General features: G+C 42.9%; 1 protein-coding gene across 2 annotated transcripts in view; it reads right to left on the bottom strand.

Annotated features, from left to right (window-relative positions):
- Positions 1 to 352: 352 nt before the first annotated feature.
- SMC6 (structural maintenance of chromosomes 6) overlaps positions 353 to 23,887 on the bottom strand; it is a 72,748-nt gene continuing 49,213 nt past the window's right edge. For both annotated transcript variants that reach the window (XM_075861068.1, XM_075861069.1), the window contains exons 19-27: positions 23,658 to 23,738; positions 19,841 to 20,011; positions 11,680 to 11,817; positions 9,849 to 9,994; positions 9,237 to 9,362; positions 5,473 to 5,578; positions 5,230 to 5,382; positions 1,909 to 2,006; positions 353 to 999 (exon numbers count right to left, since the gene is read on the bottom strand). In XM_075861068.1, coding sequence (XP_075717183.1) covers positions 888 to 999; positions 1,909 to 2,006; positions 5,230 to 5,382; positions 5,473 to 5,578; positions 9,237 to 9,362; positions 9,849 to 9,994; positions 11,680 to 11,817; positions 19,841 to 20,011; positions 23,658 to 23,738 — 1,131 coding nt within the window. In that variant the 3' untranslated portion in view covers positions 353 to 887. The remainder of the gene's footprint in view (positions 1,000 to 1,908; positions 2,007 to 5,229; positions 5,383 to 5,472; positions 5,579 to 9,236; positions 9,363 to 9,848; positions 9,995 to 11,679; positions 11,818 to 19,840; positions 20,012 to 23,657; positions 23,739 to 23,887) is intronic.

Genomic DNA, 23,887 nt, shown 5'->3' with positions numbered 1-23,887 from the left:
CACGTGAAACTTACGGTTACTACAGGAGAGTCGTCAGTAATCTTCCCCATGGATATATTACATAGATCGTAGCTTCATTCCAGCTACTAAACCAACAGCTCCTTTCTATAAAGTCAGCGTGCTCCCTCTACGGCTTTATTCAAATAGACCGGTGTAATCTCGGACGTGAAAAACTGAGTCGCACCCGTTTTCACAGATCCCTCATAGACTTGAGTCCTATTTTTTCACGAGCCCTTCACACGGCCCGTTAGAACAAGGGCCGTGTGAACAGCCCCATTGAAATCCATGCGTCCGTCACATGGACGAGATCTACAGCCGTCTGAATAAGCCCTGAGAGAGAGAATATAGTGAGAAAAGGTTTATAATCGGAGGAGCGCTTCGGGAGTCCACTCAGACATTTAGGTCTAAACCGATGCGTTTCTAACTTGATTTGTTGAGTCTTTAATCGCAACTACATTGAAAAAGGCACCAAGTCGTAGTAAAGATGCATTGGCGTTCTAAAGAACCCACTACCTTTTAAAGACGAGACTACCTCAACCAATAAACGATCCTTCCGATAAGATTTTCATGAAAAAAAAGTTTTAAATAAAACAACTTTACTATAAAAATAGTTAACAATTCACATTTCTTTCGGATTTTTAACGCTTTAAGAACACAACCAGTTGGGCATGACCCAGATATGTAACAAAATAGGATAGTAAATATATAAAACTATTGCACATTTACAAAAATAATATAATTATCCTATATATTTCTCATAAGTGTTTTGTTGTGGATTTTTTTTTCAAATGTCTATACACCAGAATAACACATCTTAGCCAGTCAAGCAGCAACATAATGGGCTGCTAAACCTGAACATTCAATGGCGTATATCCTAGGAGGACATCTCAGCTGTCTTCTTCCTCCTCTTGGTCTACAGGCTGAAAGGGCAGAGTGGTTTGTCCTCGATCAGGATCTTGCATTCGGAGAATTCGAATAATATTACTGGGGGGAAGCGAGCTGCCAAAGGAACAGAGGACGCAAATAAGTTCATGGACAAATACAAAAACATACAACGGGGATCGGATCAGTTTTTGATTAGCCGCTATATAGCAGTTTGGGGTGGAGAGACATTTCACAACATGTCCATGTACAGCCGCTGTAGAAAAAAAAAAAAGTTCTACCAACTCCCGCGATGAATATAAATTACTCTCGAAGTGTTTATTTTGTTTTTTTAGTCGTTTCCATACAGAAGTTGTTAAAACGTATTTTTCTTAATACGCTTTGTTACTGATGTTATACATGGAAATGTTCTGAAATATCTCTCTAGTCCCTATATAGCGGTTATATTGGTTTAGAGTAGTCAAAACCGATGACAGGTTCGATTTAAAAGGGGTCTTCAGGATGTTACATTGATGGTCTATCCTTAGGACAGGCTATTAATGTGTGATTGGTGGAGATTCCAACCCCGGGAGCGTTGCAGCCACTTTACTGCAGTAGCAACATATACGTCAATGCTGCATCGTCCGGTACTGCAGCTCAGCCCCATTGGCTTGAATCAGAAACAGCCGCATGAGTATGAACGTTGCTATGTCAGATCCAGCAGTGATAGGGGGTGCGACCTCCACCGATCACATTACCATATTAATGATGTTAGTTAAAGGGGTATTCCCAACTTAAGACATTTATGGCATATCCATAGGAATCCAGACGAGAGAGCATAGCGCACACGCGGCCCGTTCTTCACTAGGCCCAGCGGCAGCAGCACCAGGTGAAAAAGGGTGTGGTCAGAGGGTCCCATGGCTAGGACCCCCATCTGTCAGATATTTATTGTAAATCCTGTGGTTATGACAGAAAATGTCTAAGACGGGAAAACCGCTTTCACACTCCACAGGCACAATTACAATGATGAATGATTTTTTTTTTTACCTCATGTTTTGTGGGGTCAACAAAATAAACTGGCGAAACCTCTGAGAATCAGCCATTGTTAACATCATATCCATTGATATTCTCCTGTTCACCATATCCTACAAGGCAGAGAAGAGGAAGGAGTCAGGAGCGCGTTACATAATGAGCAATATAAAAGCCTAACTGTGCCCCTATTATGTGTTATATTTTTATTAGTGATGCATAGGTGAACATGTGGGGTACAATGTCAATTATAAAGGGTCAGTCATTGCCTTACAGGGTAGTCACCTATAGGTGGCACTAGAGAGACAGCTATTTTGCATACTTCTTCCCAGGAAGCATTGCCCTAAGGACTCAACCAGCTGGATCTCTGCAAGGAGAATCACTACCTTCGGAGAGCCAGTAATCATGAAAGGTATTGCACAATTAAAAGTGGCTGAAAATTACAGAGCTGTGCTCAAGGGAAACCAACCTCCGCTTTTCAGTGGTTTTTGAAGCAGAAGACTTTTTTGAGGCTTTTAGACATTTTTGGAGCAGTTTTTCAATTAACCCTATGAAAAACAGCTCAGAAAGTGACACGCTTCTTCCATTTACGTGCTGTTTTATAACACAGCGACTTAAAGGAACAGTGTCATCACATTTTTTTTTTAAATATGTTAAAGATGTTAGTGCTTTATTAAAAACGTTTATATTTATTTGTGTGTTTTACTTTTTCTTATTTTTCCACTTTTTCTTCCCTATGGGGGCTGCCATTTTTTTTTCCATTTCTGTATGTGTCGATTAACGACACATACAGACATGGAATACGGCAGCTACAGTCCCATAGGGACTGCGAACGGGTCCCGTCCCATCCACTTCTGTGTACGCCGTCTGTGTGGGAACGGCGCATGCGCCGCTCCCACACAGTCCAGTTTGAAATGCGCGCCGTCCGGCGCCATTTTCCTGTGGACCGGAAGTCGCGGCCGGACAGTAAGATTACTACTTCCGGTCGCGGCTTCCGGACTTGTGCACTTGGACCAGCGGCAGCGGACGGGCCGGAGGGAGCCGCGGCGGCAGGAGCAGGTAAGAGATTTCTATGTATGTTCGTGTTTGTGTGTGTTTACTACTGTATGTAAACCTACTACACTGTGTGTTAGCTCAAAAAATGGCGACACACAGTGTAGGAGGTTAGACCGTTCAATCCCCTCGTTTCTCCCGGCACTAGCCAGGATAAAGGAGGGGGGGATTCTGAGAGCTCACTAGAGCGAGGGATTTTTTTCCCAATTTTGCAATACTGCAATTTTGGGAATAGCTCTATCTAGTGACCAGCGATGGGAAATATTATAAATTAGAATCTAATTTATAATATTTTCTGACTCGTGAAAAAAATAAAAAAAATTTGAACAATGTTTAATCACCCACACACTAAATGTTTAATTTAAAAAAAAACAACATGTTTTGCTGGCAACACATTCCCTTTAAGAAAACAGTCTAAACAAAACCCTGTTTTTCCCATTGATTACAATGGGAGGCTGTTTGTTGGCGCTTCACTAGTGTTTTTCAAGGCATATTTAGAGGCGTTTTCTCAGCGAAATACGCCTGAAAACACTGCGTGTGAACATACCCTAACATCTCACACAACCAACCAGAAACCTACTCTGTACTGATGAGGAGCAACTATTCCAAAACATTTATATCTACGGATGATGTGCTACGTGCTAACGTTGCTGCAGAGACTTTTGTTTTTATTCTATGTGTTAATGGGGTTTGAATAAACCCATTCACTTGTATTGTACTGTTAAGGCTGGGTTCACACGACCTATTTTCAGGCGTAAACGAGGCGTATTATGCCTCGATTTACGCCTGAAAATAAGGCTCCAAAAGGTCGGCAAACATCTGCCCATTCATTTGAATGGGTTTGCCGACGTACTGTGCCGACGACCTGTCATTTACGCGTCGTCGTTTGACAGCTGTCAAACGACGACGAGTAAAATGGCTGCCGTGTCAAAGAAGTGCACGACACTTCTTTGGATGTAATTTGAGCCGTTTTTCATTGAATTCAATGAAGAACAGCTCTAAATTACGGCCGTCAATGACGCCTCGCAAAATGCGAGTAGGAGAATTACGTCTGAAATGACGGAGCTGTTTTCTCCTGAAAACAGCTCCGTAATTTCAGACGTAATGGTCGATATCGTGTGCACATACCCTAATTTGTTGGATTTCGCTCTAAAAATCTGCAAAAGATCCATCATGCCTGGAATTAGGCGAACACCTCATCCACCGGCCTATAGATAATTCCACACACTGCCGCTTATAGATAATTCCACACACTGCCCTCTGTAGACAATACCACAAAGCCCCCTGTAGATAATGCCACACACTGCCCTTTGTAGATAGTGCCACACAGCCCCCCTGCAGGTAGTGCCACACAGCCCCCCTGCAGGTAGTGCCACACAGTCCCCCTGTAGGTACCTCAAAACCCTGTAGGTACCACATAGCACCCCCGTAGACGCCAGCCCCGCCCCGTAGATGGCACCCCCCTCCCTGTAAATAGCGCCACTGTTGGGGACCGCTCCAGGAGATGTCCCCGACTTTACTGTCCATATATGGACAGTGATTTCATGGACTTCTCCTGGAGGGGTCCCCCTTGAATTCCCGGCCATAGCGGCCCGTCGGGCGGTGATTCAATTCCAGGAGAAGTCAGACTTCACTGTCCATTGTATAGACAGTGACTTCTCCTGGAGCAGAATCACCGGCCACAGCTGTGTCAGGGACGGCTGTGACCGGGGATTCCGCTCAGAGGCAGTCGCTGACGTCACTGTCCATATATGCTCAGTGAAGTCAGGGACTTCACCTGGAGCAGAATCACCATAGTGTCGCGCGCTGTGGCCGAGGATTCCCCTTCACGTTCCTGTCCATATATGGACAGTGACGTCAGGGACTCCTCCTGGAGAGGAATCCCCGGCCAAAGCTTCGGCCGAAGCTGTGGCAGGGGATTAGGGATTCCGCTCCTACAGGGAGCAAAAAAAATCTCCTCCTTCTCACATGCACTTCGCACTGAGGAGGAGAGCGATCAGCAGAAAGCACGACTGTCCACTCGGATCACATCCGAGTGACAGCCGTGCTTTACATAGCCCAATAGACTCCTATGGGAGCCATGCGGCCGGGAGAACGGCCGAAAATAGGGCATGTTCCATTTTTTTGACCGGCCGTCAAAACATCAGTCGCGTGAACAGTCCCATTTGGAGTCTATTGCTCCTACTGCGACCATGTGACGGCCGTCACGCGGCCAGGAATCCCTGTCGTGTGAATAGGGCCTTAGACCCTAAGGCTATATAAATAAAAACGTGAAATTAACAATACCATGTAGACATCAAACTCATCCAGACATCTGAAGGGAGATTCTGCAATTGACCAGAGAGAAAGCACAAAACACACAGTAGAGAAAGATCGTTCTCCTCCGGAAAGAGACCTCATATCAGACAGTGCTGCCTTGTTTCCTTCCCCGGGCTGTACCTATGATAGAAAGTGACAAATCTCATATCAATCCTTTACCTAAGCACATTTTAAATTAAGATTATATATATATATTTATGAATGACTTACAGTTATTGATAGGGTTTCATTCTTGTGGTCAAATGAGATTTTTCCAGAATAAGCTCTCTGAGACAGCAAGGAATCAAAGTAAAACTTGCACCGTAAAGTAAGGTACCTACAAAGGAATGAGGAGAGAGAGAATGAGGACTTCCAATGATAGAGCCAAGGTCACCACTGAGGACCGCAGCTTACATTCAGCTCAATGAACGTCTGAGAAAACTAGGATCATGGTTATGTAAGTTTATGAACCGTAAGGTCAACGGATGTTTGATGGAGCCGCGTGATACTTTGACAGCACAGACATAAGATACAACGCAGCCGAAGGATTTCACCTTCCGTATTTATTGATTGGTTACATAACAGCAGCAAATTCTATAGATCAGTCCTGATAGAAGGTGGGACTTAAAATCTAGATTCCTTATCTTATAAAACTTTATAGGAACCGAATAAAACCTTCAGTATTTGTAGCGGAGGACGAAACTGGAGAACGGAGAGAAAACCCATGAAAACAGAAAAACTCCACGTACTGCAGAGATTTACTTTCTTATCACGGAGCTTCCACTTATGTAGAAACATGTAGAACCCAATAATATTAACCCCCTTAAGGGCTCAGAAATGTTTTGTTTTTTCATCGTCACATTCCAAGAGCCATAAAGTTTTTATTTTTCCGTCGACAATGACGTAGAAGTGCTTTCTTTTTATGGGATGAGTTGTATTTTTTTTAATGGTACCGTTAACCATATAATGTCCTGCGAAGCAGAGGTCACATGTACGGCAGATGTCACGGAGGGGTAGAAGGGGTTCCCCACTACAGGGAGTGATGGCATATTGTCAGGATATGCCAACACTTTCTGATCGGCGGGCGTACTACTGATACTCAGTACCTAGTATCGCACTGCGGCTCCTTTACAGCATTTCCCTGCACAGCGACGCTCCCAGACAACCACCGTGCAGGGAATTACACAGTCCTGGTCACCTAAGTGGAGCGGCGTTGCCATTCCCTGCACAGCGGGTGGCCCGGTATGCGGTTGGGCAGGGCTGAAGCCAAAGAGACCTCAGTCCTTTCTTTTTCTAAATCAGTGAGGGTCCTAAAGGTCGGATATATGAACCAGCTCACGCTTTGTATCCGGATTTAATAATTTGTATAGAGATTTTATGTAAATCTAGAATAACTGCTCAATTGTGTGAACAGTTCAAGATCTCACAATGCACAATTGAAATGTTTTTATTCGACCACTTCTAGGGGCTAAAGAGGAGGGGGTTCGGGGTCTCTGCAGCCGTGTCCTTGTATAAGAATTTCAGAGCAGAGCTTCTCACATAGAAACGTAAGGCAACGTAAGGCGCTCCGACCGGGGAGACCAATACAGAACAACCTCTCTGCCTTCTTGTCAATAGCAACTAGAAAATGCACATGTATTTATATTTTGTGTATTCCCCCTTTATAACCCCTTCCCGCATTATTACATACATTCACGTCATGGGAAGGTTCACCTTCCCGCATTGTGACAAGCATGTACAGGCAACAAATCTGTGCCTGAATGATCACGTGGGAGCCTGGTCGTGACTGACAGCCGGGCTCCCGCTGCTACCGATGCAAGAAACCTCCAATACCGGCTGTTTAACCCCTTAAATACTGCAGTCAATAGTTACCACAGTATTTAAGTGCTTCGGCAGAGGGCTTCCTCGGTTACCCATCGGTGTCCCACAAATGGAATCACCGGCAGTTAGACCCCAGCTGCCATGGCAAACCAAGGTTCCCAGGTCTGCCTTGGTTATATGCCTATTTTTTTTTCCACCGCCCCCCCCCCGCAAAAAAAAATATAAAAAAGTTATTCAAATAAATCCCATGCACCCCAAAATACTACCAATAAAAACTACAACTTGTCCCACAAAAACTAGGCCCACATGAGAAAAATAAAAACCTTATGGCTTTTGGAATGCAGTGATCCAAAAACAAAATTGTTTTTGTTTAAAAGTATTATTATTGTGCAAAAGTAGTAAAACATAAAAAAACCTCTACATGTTTGGCATTGCCGTAATTCGACCGCCCTGTAGAATAATGGTAACATGATATTTACGGCATAAATTTAAAATGCGAAAAACAATGCTGGAACAGCTGTTTTTTTTCAATTCACTCCCCAAAAAAGGTTAAGAAAAGTTAATCAATATATTATATGCACCCAAAAATGGCGCCATTAAAAAACACAAATGTGTCTCATCGAAAACAAGTCCTCATACGGCTATGTAGACAGAAATAGAAAAAAGGTAATAACGCTTTGGAATGCGCAATTACGGACACACTCAGTTATATTGGCCGCGGACACCTGTACGTATCGCTACGGATTGGTGACCATGCCGTAGAAGTGTACCGCAAAAGATAGGACATGTCCTATCTTTTGCTTTTTACGGGCCGTACTCCCATACTTTGTATGGGAGAATGGGCCGAAAATGGGGGATGCTGCCCGCGGCCAGCCGTGGCAGCAATCGCGGTCCGTGATTACGAGCACGGCCGTGTGCATGAGGCCTAAGGGGTTAAGTAGGAGGAAAAAGCAGCCAGGATATTTGTCTCCTAGCTCTGGGACAATTTTAAAGAGGTTTTAAAGGTTTCAGCAAATAAAACGTATTCGTTGTATAATAAAATACGTTTCTCTCGGCTTACAACCATTGAATGGGAATGTTACCCTGGTTATGTGACGCTCACACCAGTGCTCCACGGGTTACCGTACAGCTCTCAGAGCTCTCTATTGTAACAAGCTGAATGTTCCAAATTACTGTCAGCAAGCAGAGATCTTGAAAACTGAGGACATTAAACACAATCTATATTCAAAATAAATTGCCTAACTTTCCATTATACATAAACTTTTGCTGAAACCAGAATACACTTTTAACCTAAAATTAAAAACCATTCTATTCACTTTGCAAACATAAGTGGAGAAAAGTCCAATAAGCCCATCGATAAATCCAAGGTTAAAGGGGTTGTCCAGGTTCGGGGCTGCTTTTTATACAGATGACTTCTCCACGGGATAAGTTATCAGAATATGATCGGTGTACGGTGCAGCGGTGTACGCTATACAGTGTATGGAACGTAGTGTGTACCGACCCTGCATAGCTTCCGGCACCTTAAAGTAGCCAGAACAGCTGATCGGTGCGGGGTCCAGGTACCCCCACTGATCATATACTGATGACCTGTCCTGTGGAGACGTCATCAATATAGAAAACAGCCGACCTGGACAACCCCTTTAAGTAATAATCTTTTTCTGCGGAGACTAGATCAGCCACATCAATTAAATGAAGATCGTACCATGACTGAACGAAATGTCATCCGAAAAGAGAGACAATATTATACTGAATACAGAAGTCACGAGGCCGTCACGGCGAGGATAGAATTGTGCCGCTTTATTACAGATCACTTCATTTTCTGGGTCCATGTTCAAGGATTGTAAAAAAGGAGAAAACCACAAAGCAAAAACTCTAATACAGATTCGACAACACAGATTAAATATGCAGAAAGGAAACGTAATGGGCGATGTGAACGTTCTCCTCTCGTACACACTAAAGGAGCGCATTGAAGAGGGAAGACCTGCGGCTGGTGAACAGGAGGCTATTTTAACTGCGTATTTACCTGAACGTTCCTGGCTTTCTTATCTGGGATACATTATGGAGCAATAAGGTCTTGCAGGACAATAGTGGACAAGAGGTTTCACAATCTTCTATGATGAAGTCTGTCATGAAATATTTAGTAGGAAACACACGACATGACTGAATAGACCCACCTGCGAAACTGCTGATATGTCTTGTATCGTTGGGTCATGATATCATCTAACAGTTTGACAAACACTTTCAGGTTTTTGACTTTGCCTTCCATATCGCGATAGTTCTCCTTAGCAGCATGATACTCCCTTTGAAAAAAAAAAAAGGTACAAATTGTCACGAGAGAGAAAGTCAGAACGGATGATAAAGGTCATGGAAGGAAGCAATGAAGGTTCCTATTAAATTACAGCAAGCAGAGATCTCGAAAACCGTGAGGAATTCATATGCAAAGTATATTGGATAACTTTTCAGTATACAAGGAATAACGTTGATTGGCTGTAATCGTAATGCAAAATCTGGCCGAAAAGAGACGTAATGCGCGTGAGACAGAGGAAGCAGATCATATTTGGGAAAGACGTGCGCCATTTTTTAATCCTGCTCTGCGATATGTAAAACAGATTTGAAAAAACGATGCGCCAAATTATGGACTAGTACCAATTTTTTACCCAAAATACTGACGTACATGTGACAACCATGAGGAGGCGTGAGGAAGAGAAGTGCGCCACCTCAGTCTGCTGTCACTACAGGCCTGTCGTTAACCAGATGTAACTGATGTTCTATCACAATGAACCTACCTTATGATTTCTTCTCTATTTCCATGAAGATGATGTTCTGTGTCGATCTTTGCTCGAAGGTGGTTAATTTCAGTATCCAAGCTCCTAGCTGTACGGGAAACTTCAATCCTCTCAGGAAAAATCTGCTCTGCTTTAGAGATTTTTTGCTGCATAGTTTGAAAAAAATAAATAAAAAATTATTCTATTTATTTATAATTTCAATAAGGAAACATTTTAACTAGGGTTAACCCCATCATAGACATCATGTATAGCATATCCACAGGACATATGTTTAGAATGGGAGTCTCCAGTCCCACCTGCTGCCGCTTCCAGGCAGGGAGTTAATAAATATCCCACGTAAACGCCATAAATGTCTATGATGGGAATACCCCTTTAAAGGAATGCCGTTCAGAGCCTCTGGTTTGGAGATACCAGCTCACTTTACTTCTGTGGTTGTCCGGCCGCAATTCCAAACTCCCCCCGGTCTGCAATGTAATTAACATGAGAAGAAATAGTGCACAGTTTATGTTCGGGTACTGTATATAATGCAGCGTCCTAGTATAGCAGCCTTCAAAGCGGAATCCATCAGCTAAATGGCTTGTAGTGACAAATTGCAAAAAAAACATTCTTTTGGCCTGTTGAATGATTCTCTGTTCCTCTATTTAGAAGGCCTTGAAGTCCATGGAAATATTGTGCGACTCCAGGGATTAGGTTTAAAGGGTTTGTCTTATCAAGTCAACCACTGTCCATATTAGGGCATATTGACGACATGGAGGGCAGATCCTCGCTCAGGAACCCCATCAATGAGACAGAACGGAGAGCCACGCTATAGGAGGAGTCAGCCCGTACGTGTATTACATGGTTGGCCGTTCATATGAATGGATGTCATGTAATGCTCCACTTACTCTGCAGTGTCCAGATGCAGCTTCCCCTGGTGATCACTTTTGATCGCTGGGGGTAAGAGAGGCCGGGCCGATGGATCAGCTGTTTGCTGTGCCGGCTTCGATTATAAAATTGGACGCCTGCATGAGACAATCCCCATCAATAAAAGGATTACTATGGTGTGAGACCGTGAGGAGTCCAGCAGCGACCACTGCAAAAATTGCGTAGTTCTCACTTTTATAGCGCCAATGTATACTGCTGCAATGTACACAGACACTAATCACTTGCATCAGTCCCTATCCCCAGCAGAGCTCACAATCTAATTCTCTATCGCACAATTGACAAACAATATCCTATGAAACCAATCAGAATGTGTTTGGAGTGTGGGAGGAAACTGGCACAAACACGGGGAACATACAGGGGCAGATTTATTATGACCAGCGTTTTATAGGCCAATCTTAATAAACAATTCTTTGGAGTAGGACGCGACACGTTTATAAAGAGGCGAACGCCTGTTAATAAATGTGATGCACCTTTCGACTGCCCGTGCGCCATCCGTTTTTTTCTCTTCCCATGGGCCTCCACCTTGCTACGCCCCACATAGTGAAATCTACGTAAGTTAGGAGCTGGTCTAGATTTCCGCTATAATTTCCACCAGTAAATTATCAAAGAATTGGCCCTGCCTCTTTTTTTTTTTTTGACACAAAAGCGGCAAGGGTGGCGTTAAATGGCCAGAAGTATACATTTTCAAGGTAAATTGCTACTTTTAGGCCTTTTCTTAATCAGATGATATTCTAGGACCCCAGGGCTGCCCCCATACTATGCACGGTCACCTATCATCTATTTACTTTTTCTGAAGGTAATGAATAAAAAAAATTGGGGAAAAAAGGCAAATATGTTTAAATAATAATATACAAAACACCACCACAATAGTAATAGGGAATGTCTCAACCACAGGTTGCCGCTTTACCTCCAGGTCTTTTTCTTTGGCATGCAGTTCGTCTTTGCGTTTCTTAATTCCACTTAGATGCTCCCGGAGCTTCTCCTCATAGTGCTTCTTATGACGCTTACAGGTTTCCACTTCTTGGTACACTTTGTGAAGATCTTCCTGAAACAGAAGAATAAAAGGATCACATCAATGTTGGCTCCATATCCCAAGCACTTCAAACGACAACTTTTTGTGTGTTATTCCGGACGCTGCTATAGGCCCAACCTCCACATGAGGCGGTACAAGTGCCCCATTACCAGTATCCTAAATCTTCAGGAGACAGAAAAGCAAATAGACCTCACTACTGTCCTAACTGAGCAGAGACCTGGGACCCCTAATTGTCCAAACCCTCAGGTCCTACATGTGTCCGAACTTGAAAGTCAGGGCTAGATTAGGGGTACTGGATGACAGGTACTTTGTATCCTTGGTTGTTTTTGCCAGCTAGTAAATAATAAAGCAACCTTACACTGGTAGAGTCCGTTTTCATAATGGAAGGAGCTGAATAGCTATATACGGCTCCCTCATTTCATTACTGTGAAAAGGATACTGGCAGCTAGAATGACGGATGTCACCAGAACTTTGAATAACCCTTTTCTCTCAATTTGCCATAGGGGGACGCAGTATGCTCCTCCAGTGACTATACTCAAGTCGAATATTAAACTTCAGCACTGCCTCATCTATGGAGCGCTCCTTCACCAGCATGTGCCGACTCTTTCCACACTACAATGCTGGGCAGAAGAGCAGAGCCAGGGCAGGGAGTCCAGTAAAGTGTAACCGCAGATCAGAGGACTGAAAATCCACTTTTAAAAGGGTAAACGTCGGGCAAATTTTAATGATTACTAAACAGGACGTGCTACATTCATTTAAGATACGAGAGCCATTATTGCTGCCACTCCTTTCCATCAAATTCAATTTTCCAATGTGCTCTGTAGACCAGGAGTCCTTATCCCCGTGTTGCCACAGCCATTTTCATTAGTTTCTTCCCTCCCCGCATTCCAAAAGCCATAACTTTTTTATGTTTCTGACGACACAGCCGTATTAGGGCTCTTACAAGTCGTAGTTTTTTTTTTTCTTTATCAAAGTTTATTAAATTTTTCAGTACAAACATATAACCGTTATTGCACATAAACGGGTGGCAGTTCAACTGAACCACTTCATATAAAACATTTGAATACAATGCAAATGCAATACAGAAAGAGTATATATAATGTCAGCATCAAGAAGTGTACATTAGCATATGAATCATCAAATGGGAAGCAAATAAAAAAAATAATAATAATAGAAATAAATAAATGTAAGAAAATATGAAAAAAAGGGGGGGGGGTCGCGAAAGAAAGGAAGGAAAGCAGAGCAGGTAAAAGGTGGAGAGTGGAGAGGGGTGGCCGCTACCCAAGACGTAGGACTGACAAAAGAAATGTAGGTGTGTTCTTCCAGCCAGCGTGGAAGGGCCTCACTCTCCGCAAACAGAATCCAGCTCCTCCATGTAGTCATGAATCTGTCTCGTTTGCCATTGTCTCCTGCCAAGATGCCCTCCATTCTCATGATGTGATTCAATTCGGTTACCCATTCACGAAGAGAAGGGCATCCCGTAGATTTCCAGTGTCTAGGGATCACACACCGAGCTGCAGTGAGAAAATGTCTGAAAATACCTTTTTTCAGAACTGTGACATTGCCTGGCAAAAGGGACAATAGTCCAATGGCAGGTTCAATAGGAGTTTGAGAGTCAAACAGCGCATTATACAGTTCAAATATGTTAGTCCAAAATGGATACAAGATGGGACATTCCCACCATATGTGCAACATGGTTCCCAAAGCGGAAAGGCAGCGCCAACATTGGTCAGACACGGAGGGGAAGGCTCTATGTAGCAAGACCGGGTATCGATACCAACGGGCGAGAATCTTAAAATTATTTTCCTGGGCGTAACAGGCTGATGGCAATTTATGGGTGAGCAAAAAAAATGTTTGCCAATCCTCGTCCTGTATACGAAACCCCAATTCACGATCCCACGCCTGTACGTATCTAAGTTGCGAAAGCTCGGGGCAGGCTCGTAGAGAAGCATGTAGTGTTGATAAAAGTTTAGTCGGCAGAGAGGGTATCAATAGGAAGGTTTCCAATGCTGTTTTGTCCAAAGCGGGAGCCTCACACTCTGAGAAAGAGGAAATGTATGCCCTAAGCTGTAGATACTCCATCCAAGATAGTCTTTTGTGAGGACAAGATTCCCTCAGGGACAGTAAAGTGGGAAGCTCATGAGTGTCTGTGAGTCTAACATTGTCCTGTTTCCTCCAAGAAAGAAATTCCTCAACCCCCACCGCTGGTGTGAAGTCTGGATTGTCAAATAAAGGAGTGAAAGGGCCAGGACAATGGGTTACAAGTTGTAGTTTTTAATGCCACCATTTAATGTACTGGTAAGCTTTTGTGGGATGGACTAGAAAAAAAAAAAAAAAACTACAATTCCGCCATAGTTTTTTGGGTTGCGTTGACATTCTCCGAGCGGTGAATACGGCGATACCAAATAGATAACGTGTTTTGTTTTTTAAAAAAAAATAAAAAAAAAAAATTTTCCTTTCTTTCAAAACGAATTTATAAAAAAAAAATTATTGGTTTTGTGTTGCCATATTTTGAGACCCTTAACTTTTTTATTTTTCGGGTGATGGAGCGGTGTGAAGGCTTGATCTTTACGGGGCGAGCCGTCATTTTTCTGGTATCATTTTGGGTTACATAAGACTTTTTGATTACTTTTTATTCCATTTTATTTGGTTGGTAAGATGACCAGAAAACAGCAATTCTGGAGCTATTTATTTATGGCGCTCACCCTGCCGGTTAAATAATTTTATATTGTAATAGTTCTGACTTTTATGGTCATGGTGATTCCAATTATGATAACTTTATTTACTTTTTACATTACTTCAGGGGAAAAATGTTTTTTTTGTAACTTTTAATATTTTTTCTCTCCTCTTTTACTAAAAAAGTTAACACATTTTTTTTAGTCCCTCTAGGTATTGTATTGTACCGATCTAATGTATTGCAATGCATTGTGCTTTTAGCATCCTCTCATGAAGCCCTGCCTCTGGCAAGGTTTAATAGGAGGAACAAGATACAAGATCTGGGGCCTTCATTGGGGGAAAAGAACGATTACTGGGCTATACTGGAGAAGTTGCCAAAACGCCCCCTTTCCCAACATCAATTCCTACTGTGCCCTCCCCACTGCCTGCCATCTGTACATAACACTGGTAGGTAATAGAGAGCTCTGAGTATGGAAATGACGAAAAGATGAAAGAGACGGCGGGACCTTGCGATGGGAGTGTGGAGGTATGCGTGGCTACGGATTAGAGGAGCTCTCCTTGTTCCAACGATGCAATCACCCACCACACGAATTTCATGTGACACATCAGAACGAGAACAAAGCAATTCAGTTTCTTCATATCCAGAGTTAATGGAGTCACCTGTCGTTTTGGGGAACGGAAGAGATTAGAGTGATAACGTTCCGTCTGAGGACGATGACCTTTTGCAGGAGTAGGGAGCAAACAGCCGGGAAAAAGCAGAAGATCAATCCAGTGCACAAGGTGGACTCGACAGAAAGAACACTATCTTGAAACCTGTCGACACCACCTCTCGAACCCATGCTTCCAGCCATGTCTCCCGAAAGGATAGCAGTCGTCCCCCTTCTTGGACAGCCGACACGAGTGGGAAAAAAAATCCTTCAGAATGAATAGGTCTTGGAAAAGGAGTTTTTTTTTAGGCCTATGAGAGTGGTTTCCAGGCAGGTCTGGGCTTGAAGAAAGAGCGTCAGGGCTCGGCAGGGCGACCAGTCCTCTTGTCTCTGGGAAGAAAATGACCTTCGGGTGAAGGAGTTAGGAAAGGACCAAAACCTCAGAGAGCAGAGGGAAGACTGTGGAGGCGGTTCTCAAGCAGAAGAGAACTCTTACCGTCCATAGCTTCAGAAATAATCTCATCCAGACGTTTGCTAAAGAGTCTGCAAAGGGAAGACAGACAAGGGCTTTTTTGGAAGCTTGATTGGCCACCCCAGATTTTAGTCAAATAGAACACTGGATAGCAATCAGATTAGGAGATTCACGGGCATTCTAGCAGGCTGACCCAAGGGAACCCTCGAAGAGGAACGTAGAAGCTTGAATTGCCTAAATCAGCCATATCCTGCTGTGGCGCTCTTTCCAAGATACTGCGGTGCAGCCGTTTACGGTCTTACTCACCCAGGCGGAGGCGCAGGCTAGGCACAGAGCAGAACCTGTGGTCAGGAAGGAAAACTTGTTCTGGGAAAACTTTTCCTGAGAAGTTGAAATGGGGTAGCCCTTTACATGAAAGGTGTCTCTGATGGCACATATCAGCACCAGCATGATGGCTGCCAATTGTGAATCCTGCTCTAGTTCTAAATCTGAATCAGAGGATGACCTGATCCTATTTGGAAGCAGTTTTCTCCAGTGATGACTAACATGGGACCCTCGGAGGGAACCTGAATAGGAGTGGGACTTGTCTCTGGTACCTCTGACTCTTATGGGATCTATCACAAGAGGTAGACAGTGTAGTTTCCATGGGGGAGGAAAGAGGGGAATTGAGCTCAGCCGCTATCTAGGAAGGCAGGCATTCCAAAAACTCAACCATGTCACCTAAGGCAACAATTAAAAGTACGTAACCAGGGCTGCCCTTGCGGATGCCTGGTGGAAGCCTACAGAGATGAGGAAATGTCACAAGGGAGCAGGGAAACAGACAACCCAAAAAAAATACAACAAACAGTGTGTGAAAATAGGAAAAATGACCCCTGGGGAACGTTGCACCTACAAAATACGTGACCCCTAGGAAAAAGCAGATAATCAGCCCTAAGGCTGGCCGACCAGACCCCTGGTGCGGTCTACCACTTTACAGAAAACGTGGAGATAATGAGATGATGGTATGCAAGACTCCCGCAGCAGCTCCCATCAGTAGCACTAATGAAATGGCGCCAGAACACAGAAACTTGCGGAGGAAACGATGTGGGGAAGATAAGACCGTCACTCAGAAAGCCCGTGCTGGAGTGTCCGTCCTGCTTCTGATTACACCTCCATGGGAAGACCTTCCGCCAATAGAGCCGCCGGGGTCACGTGAATGAGAGGGGGCGTGACGTTAATGGATAATACTGCAGCCAAGCGCTAATGCAGGCTGGGGGCTAGTGTAGAAGACCCAGCCACATGCGCTGAGGCGACGAGTGGCAGGAGGGTGCAAAAAAAAGGCGCAGCGTGGTGCTCTATCCCCAACCGGTAAAATAGAAGGTATTTAGGGATAGGAAGCAGCTCCCCTGCAAAACTGGTCCCAGTATAGGGGAAAAAAAGGGGAAATATGCAGCACCTATTGTCCCCAGATAGGGTTCATTCTCCTATTACAGAACCCCCCCCCCCCCCCCACAAGGGAATATGTCCATTAAGGTCTATAAGTAACACCTTGGGGGAGGTTGTTTTTTTTTCCATACTCACCCTCCGTAATCTTCGGGTGTGCGCAGGGTTACCTCTTCAGTAACCTTGCACATATAGTGGGGTTACTGGCACTCCATCTACTCATGCAGAGAATTAGGTCAAGTGATCCACAATTATAAGAATTTAGTGCAGAGAACTGCCTGGTTTCCCAGCACTTGCAGGGAGTCGACGAGGCTGGCGACCAGACGGACGACCCACCCGCAGCGAAGGAGAGTAAGGGAATAAATTAAACTACAATAAAAAGCAAACCTGAGTATCAGGTCATGTCAGGCACTAGGCTAAAACGGATTTAGCCGGTGTCTGCGGGACGGGTGTGGCCTGCCTGGGCCTTCCTAGAGTCACCTCGTAACGGCAAGGGCCTATACCCAGGCTATGGAGTCCCCAAATTATAGAAATGAGAAAATTATAATTTTTATTTTATAAATCAGGTCTTGCTTTGGTTTACAAGTGTGAAAAACAAAATTCCTGGCAGCTAAAGGGTTAATACTCTTTATTATGTAAGATTAAAGTGCACCTCCAAAGATGAACATAGTTTTGCTTTTAGATCTAAAAGTCGGTGCTGATCAGTTTCATAATCCAATTTTATAGGGGGGGGGGGGGGGGGGTCCGAGCTCCGTTTTACTGATTTTTTTACACAATCCATTAATTCCTAAGATTCTTTCTACCATCAGTCACCACTAGCGGGAGCTACCTGAAGGCCCATTTATACAGCTCCCATTTAACTCCTCAGCTCCTCTAGCATTGGCTGCTGGTAGCCAGAATGTTATCATTTAAAAAGTGTGAATAAACTTTCAACATATCACAGTGACACGTCAAAAGATTTGATCGGTGGGGGTCCGAGCCCAGAGACCTCCACCGATTACTAAAACGGAGCAGTGAGCGATTCTAACTACTGTTCGAATAGATTGAAGAATAGCCAAAATAGCAAAGGCACAGCCAATGATCACCTCCAGAAAGATCAAAGAGGATGTGAAGTTACCAGTGAATACTGCTACAATCAGAAGACTAGAATACTTGAGGAGATCATGTTGCCCTATGCCAAAGAAGAAATGCCCGTGAAATGGGTGTTTCAACATGATAATGACCCAGAGCACAGCAGTAAGTGAACAAGATCTTGGTTACAGACACCCAGGATTGAGGTAATGGAGTGGCAGCCCAATCCCCTGACCTTAATCCCATAGAGAACTTGTGGGGTGACATAAAAAATGCTGTTTATGAGGCAAAACCCAAAAATGCAGAAAACTGTGGAATGTCATCCAATCGTCCTGGACTGGATACCTGTTCAGAGGTGCCAGAAGTTGGTAGACTCCATGCAACACAGATGTCAGCCGTTCTCAGAAACAATGGTTATGCCACTAAATATTAGTTCAGTAAAGTGAAATCTGAATTTTTTTTTTTCACTTTATGCATTACAATTTTGAGTGTTTAACTGGTTGCCGACACAGGACGAAAATACTGAGCGGCGGGTGATTGGCATATTAGGAAGGGTATTCTCGTCCTGTGTGACAGCCAGTGTCCGCGCGCCATGATGAGCGGGGTAACGGCTGTAACACACAGCTGCAGCCCCACTCTAACAGCAGAGAGAAGAGAAACCGCTTCTCTCCACCGTTAACCCCTTGAATGCCGCGATCAAAGCTGATCATTCAAAGCAATACTGAGAAGGGGGTCTCCCCTTTGATTGCGTCACAGGAAATTCCTGTGACGCGATCAATGGCTATACCAGTGATGGGCAGACAGCCCAGGGTCCATTGAAGGACCCAAAGGCTTTCTGACCACTGTTAGGGCATACTAAGGTATGTCCTAACAACTGCCTGTGAACAATCTGTACACAGACTAATGTACTTGCATATAGATATCTGCCAGTACATTACATTTCAAAAATAAAAATCCCTCTATGGGATTAAAAAAAAAAAGTAATGTTAAATAAAAAATAAAAGAAAAATTACATAGAACCACTTTTTTAAAATAAATAAAACTTTTCAAAATAGAAGTCCCAATACATAAAAACTATATACACATATTTGGTATCGCCACGTTCGTAACAACCTGTACAATAAATATATAATGTTATTTATGATGATTGGTGTATGGGGTAAAAAGAAAACTGAAGTGAAACATTTATTTTTTTTTACATTTTTGTTTATTTACTACTATGGGAGTTATGGAAAACGCATAGCACAGCGGGCTGCGCTGTTTTCATATCTCCCGACCATAAAGTCAGGAAGGGGCCGGGAGTCAGCGATAGCAGACAAAGCTAGAACGGGGTTTAGGGGGCCCAATTCTAGAGATAGGTGAGGGTCCCAGAGGTGGGAGCTGCATCTTCCTGACATTTATGACACATCCTGTGGATATGTCATTAACGTCCCTTGTGGGAAAACCCCTTTAAAGAAAAATGCTGGCACTAATTTTTTTTTCGACAGCCCAATATTCCTTTTTCTTTATGCTCTGTAAAGAATTAACACAAACTGGCTGGATAAATTGTATTATTGTTTTGATTTGGAATTAAATGTGTCGTATTTCCGGTGCATTTGCATTTTGCGCTTTATTTGCTTTTTTAACACTACTGCATGTATCATGTGATCCACCTGGAACATAAACCTTTGATGCGGACCAGGGCTAAATGTTACATTATCGCATACTGAGAGCTTAGATTATGGCTAAATCATAAAGCCCAACAAACCTTCACTGGGTCAGCGACCTCAGATACCGAGTTGATCTTCGATTTAATGTCTTCATACTGACGCTCAGACTCCAAGAACAGAGATTTGAACTCCTCCATTTCCAGCGTAGCCTTCTCCATTTTTTCTTGAACATGTTCAATTCTTTTTTTGTTTTCTTGCACTTCACCCTTCTGTTACAAATGGAAGAATCAGGAATAATTTGTTATCTGTTTTTGTATGTGAAAAGCTCTACAACAGTAAAGCTACAAAAAAAAAATTTAAAAAAAAAAACACAAAGCAAAACACACACACAAACCCTATCCTTGTCCCTTTCTCTCCCGCTCGGCCCCCCACTCTATGAGCCGCTCTATTCAAGTATACCCAGACTCTGCTTACACCAGCAATAACTGCTGATCATTGGGGGCTAAAGCAGTCAGATCCCCGGCTTCTTTTATGAAAAGGGGTTAGCTTCATAAGACAATCTCTTTAACCCCTTGAGGACAGAGCCATTTTTCATTCCCCGCGTTCCAAGAGACATTACTTTTTCCTGTCAATGGAGCGGTGTGAGGGCTTCATTTTTGCGGGAGGAGTTGTAGTTTCTATTGGTAGCATTTAAAGTACAATATAATGTACTGGAAACTGTTTGCGGGCAGAAATTGGAAAAAAAAAACTGCGATTCCTACATTGTTTTTTTGGTTTTCGTTTTTACGTCTTTCACTGTGCGGTAAAAACGACAACAACTTTATTCTACGGCGCAATACGATTACAGTGATAGCAAATGTATATAGGTTTCTTTTAAAAAAAAGTTTTTGTTAAAATCAAAAATTGTTTTGTTTCACCACTTTGAGAGTTATAACTTAAATTTTTCCGTGGATTCAGCGGTGTGAGGTCTTATTTTTTGTGGAACGAGCGGTCGTTTTTATTAGTATCATTTTTTGATACGTAAAACTTTTCGATCACTTTTTATTACATTTTCTTTGCGAGCGAAGGTGACCAAAAAACAGTGATTTTGGCTGTTACATTTTTTCTTTTTTTACTGCGATCACAGTGCGAGTTAATTAACCCCTTAATGACCAGCCTATTTTAGACCTTAACCCCTTAGTGACCACTAATACGCCTTTTAACGTGATTCACTACTGGGCTTTAGGCTAGGCTGACGCCTTTTCACGTCAGCCTAGTCTAAGTCCTGCACGGGTCTCCCGTGCAGGCAGGAGCCGGGGCTCTGCTGTCTGATGACAGCTGAGCTCCTGCTCCAACGCCCGCGATCGAAGTTTACTTCGATCGCGGCCGTTTAACCAGTTAAATGCCGCCGTCAATAGCGACCGCGGCATTTAACTTTGTTTACAGAGGGAGTGCGCTCCCTCTGTCACCCATCGGCGGCCCGCGAATGCAATCGCGGGTCTCCGATGGGGTGTCATGGCAGCCGGGGGACTGATAAAAGCCCCCAGGTCTGCCCTGGACATATGCCTGTTAGGACGCGCCGGAGGCACGTCCTAACAGATTGCCTGTCAGATTTTCACTGACAGGCAATAATGCTCTGGTATACGAAGTATACCAGAGCATTATAGCAGCGATCGGAACATCACACAGTAAAGTCCCCTAGTGGGACTAATAAAATCAGTCATCAAAGTGAAATAAAGATTATTAATAAAAAGTACAGTAAAAAAATAAATAAAACCATTTTTTTCCATAAAAAGTGGTTTTATTTAGTAAAAGTGTAAAAAAAAAAAAAAAGTACACATATGTGGTATCGCCGCGACCGTAATGACTCCATTAATAAAGTTAATATGTAATTTAAACCGCAAAGTGAACACCGTAAAAAAAAACGCCAAAAACTATGGCGAAATTGCAATTTTTTTCCATTGCCCCCCAAAAAAGTCATAATAAAAATGAATCAATAAGTCCCATGTACCCCAAAACAGTACCATTCAAAACTACGTCTTGTCCCGCAGAAAACAAGCCCAAAAAAATCACTACATTGATGGAAAAATAAAAAAATTACGGCTCTTGGAAAGCGACGATGCAAAAACAAATAATTTTAGTTCAAAAGTGTTTTTATTGTGCAAAAGTCGTAAAACATAAAAAACCTCTACATATGTGGTATCGCCGTAATCGTACCGACCCATAGAATAAAGGTAACATGTTATTTACGTCGCACAGTGAATGGCGTCAATTTAAAAACGCATAGAACAATGGCGGAATTTCAGTTTTTTTTTATAATCCCCCCCAAAAAGGTTAATAAAAGTTAATATAAAAATTATATGTACCCAAAAATGGTGCCATTAAAAAGCACAACTAATCCCGCAAAAAACAAGTCCTCATACAGCTATGTAGACGAAAAAATAAAAAAGTTATAGCTCTTTGAATGCGACTATAGAAAAACGAATAAAATAGCTTGGTCATTAAGGCCTAAAATGGGCTGGTCACTAAGGGGTTAATGACCAAGCCATTTTTTACGTTTTTCCATCGTCGCATTCCAAGAGCTATAACTTCTTATTTTTGCGTCGATATAGCTGTATAAGGTCTTGTTTTTTGCGGGACAAGTTGTAATTTTTAATAGCACCATTTTGGGGTACATATTTATTGATTAACTTTTGTTCACTTTTTTGGGGGGGGGAATTATTTGTTTTTGTGTCTCAATATTTGAAGTAACGTTTTTATTTTTTCGCCGATGCGGTTGTAGGAGAGCTTTTTTTTTGCGGGACGACTTGTGGTTTTTATCGGTACCATTTTGGAGTAGATTCGACTTTTTGATCACTTTTTTTTTTTAAGGCTGAATTCATAGAAAACAGCAATTTTTGCATGTTTTTTTATTTTATTATATTACGACGTTCACCGTGTGGGTTAACTTATGTAATAGATTTATAGTCGGGGTCGTTACGGACGTGGCGATACCAAATATGTGTAACTTTTTTACTTTATTTTGGTTTTTTAATAGTAAAGCAGTTTGTAAGGGGGAAAAGTGTTTTGTTTTTTTTTTAAATTTCACTTTTTTTTTTTTTATTAAAACTTTTTTTTTTACTTTTTTACTAGGGGACTTTAATATGCGATTCTCCGATCGATTTTATAATACACTGCAATACTTTTGTATTGCAGTGTATTACTGCCTGTCCGTTTAAACCGAACAGGCATCTGCTAGGCCATGTCTCTGGGATGAGAGGGAGCTCCCTCTCTCCAAAACCACTCAGATGCGGTGCTCGCTATTGAGCGCCGCATCTGAGGGGTTAAACGGGTGAGATCGATACTTATATCGATCTCACCCGTTCGAGCAGGGACGCCCCCAGCAGCCTCTGGTAGCGGAGAGCAGGGAGATTTAACGGCTCCCTGCTCTGTTTATTTATTCTAATGCAGCTCCGTGAAAAGGCTATTGCATCAGAATAAGGCCCGTTAGTGGCCACCGTGAAAAGGCGTATTGGCGGTCACTAGCGGGTTAAAATGGTTTCATGGTATTTGTAATTGATAACCTATCCTAAGAATACGCCATCAATGTATGATCGAACCAGGCACAGCGCCATCTAGGAGTGTGGCTTGAGGCCGGTAATGTATATTAGCCTTGCTCACTTGAACGGGCTGCGCTGCAGTGTCATACTAGTATAGACATTGCTGTCTGTAAACAATGAAGAGGCCACAGTGCTTCTGATAGTGTTGTGACTCCTTCGTTTTGCCATTTAGTGTGGTCCTGGGGTTTGGCACCGCACCGATCATATATTGATGGTTTATCCAAAAGTTTACCCTTTTAAATGGACCCTCTTGATTCCCTAATTTACGACTAACATGATGCTTTATTAGTTGTTCCCTGTAAGACTAGATAAATCATTAAAATTAAAAACACTTTACCAATGTAGCTATGTCAATAGATGGCTGCTCCTCCACATTTTCAAGTTCGGTTATTCGAGCATTCGCTTCCCTGATCTGTATCTGTGTGGAAAAGAACACCAAACGGAAAAGTCATAAACGTGGTCAATTCATAGGAGTTGTAACAAAAAACACTAAATCCTCGGACACATCATCTGTAGGAAATTCTAGACTGAAAGGTGACAAAGGGCAAGAGACCTCATTGTTTCCAT

Source organism: Rhinoderma darwinii, chromosome 4 (genome assembly GCF_050947455.1).
Source record: "Rhinoderma darwinii isolate aRhiDar2 chromosome 4, aRhiDar2.hap1, whole genome shotgun sequence".
Taxonomy (NCBI): domain Eukaryota; kingdom Metazoa; phylum Chordata; class Amphibia; order Anura; family Rhinodermatidae; genus Rhinoderma; species Rhinoderma darwinii.
The sequence above is the reverse complement of the archived record's forward strand: the minus strand, read 5'-3'. Positions and strand labels throughout refer to the sequence as shown.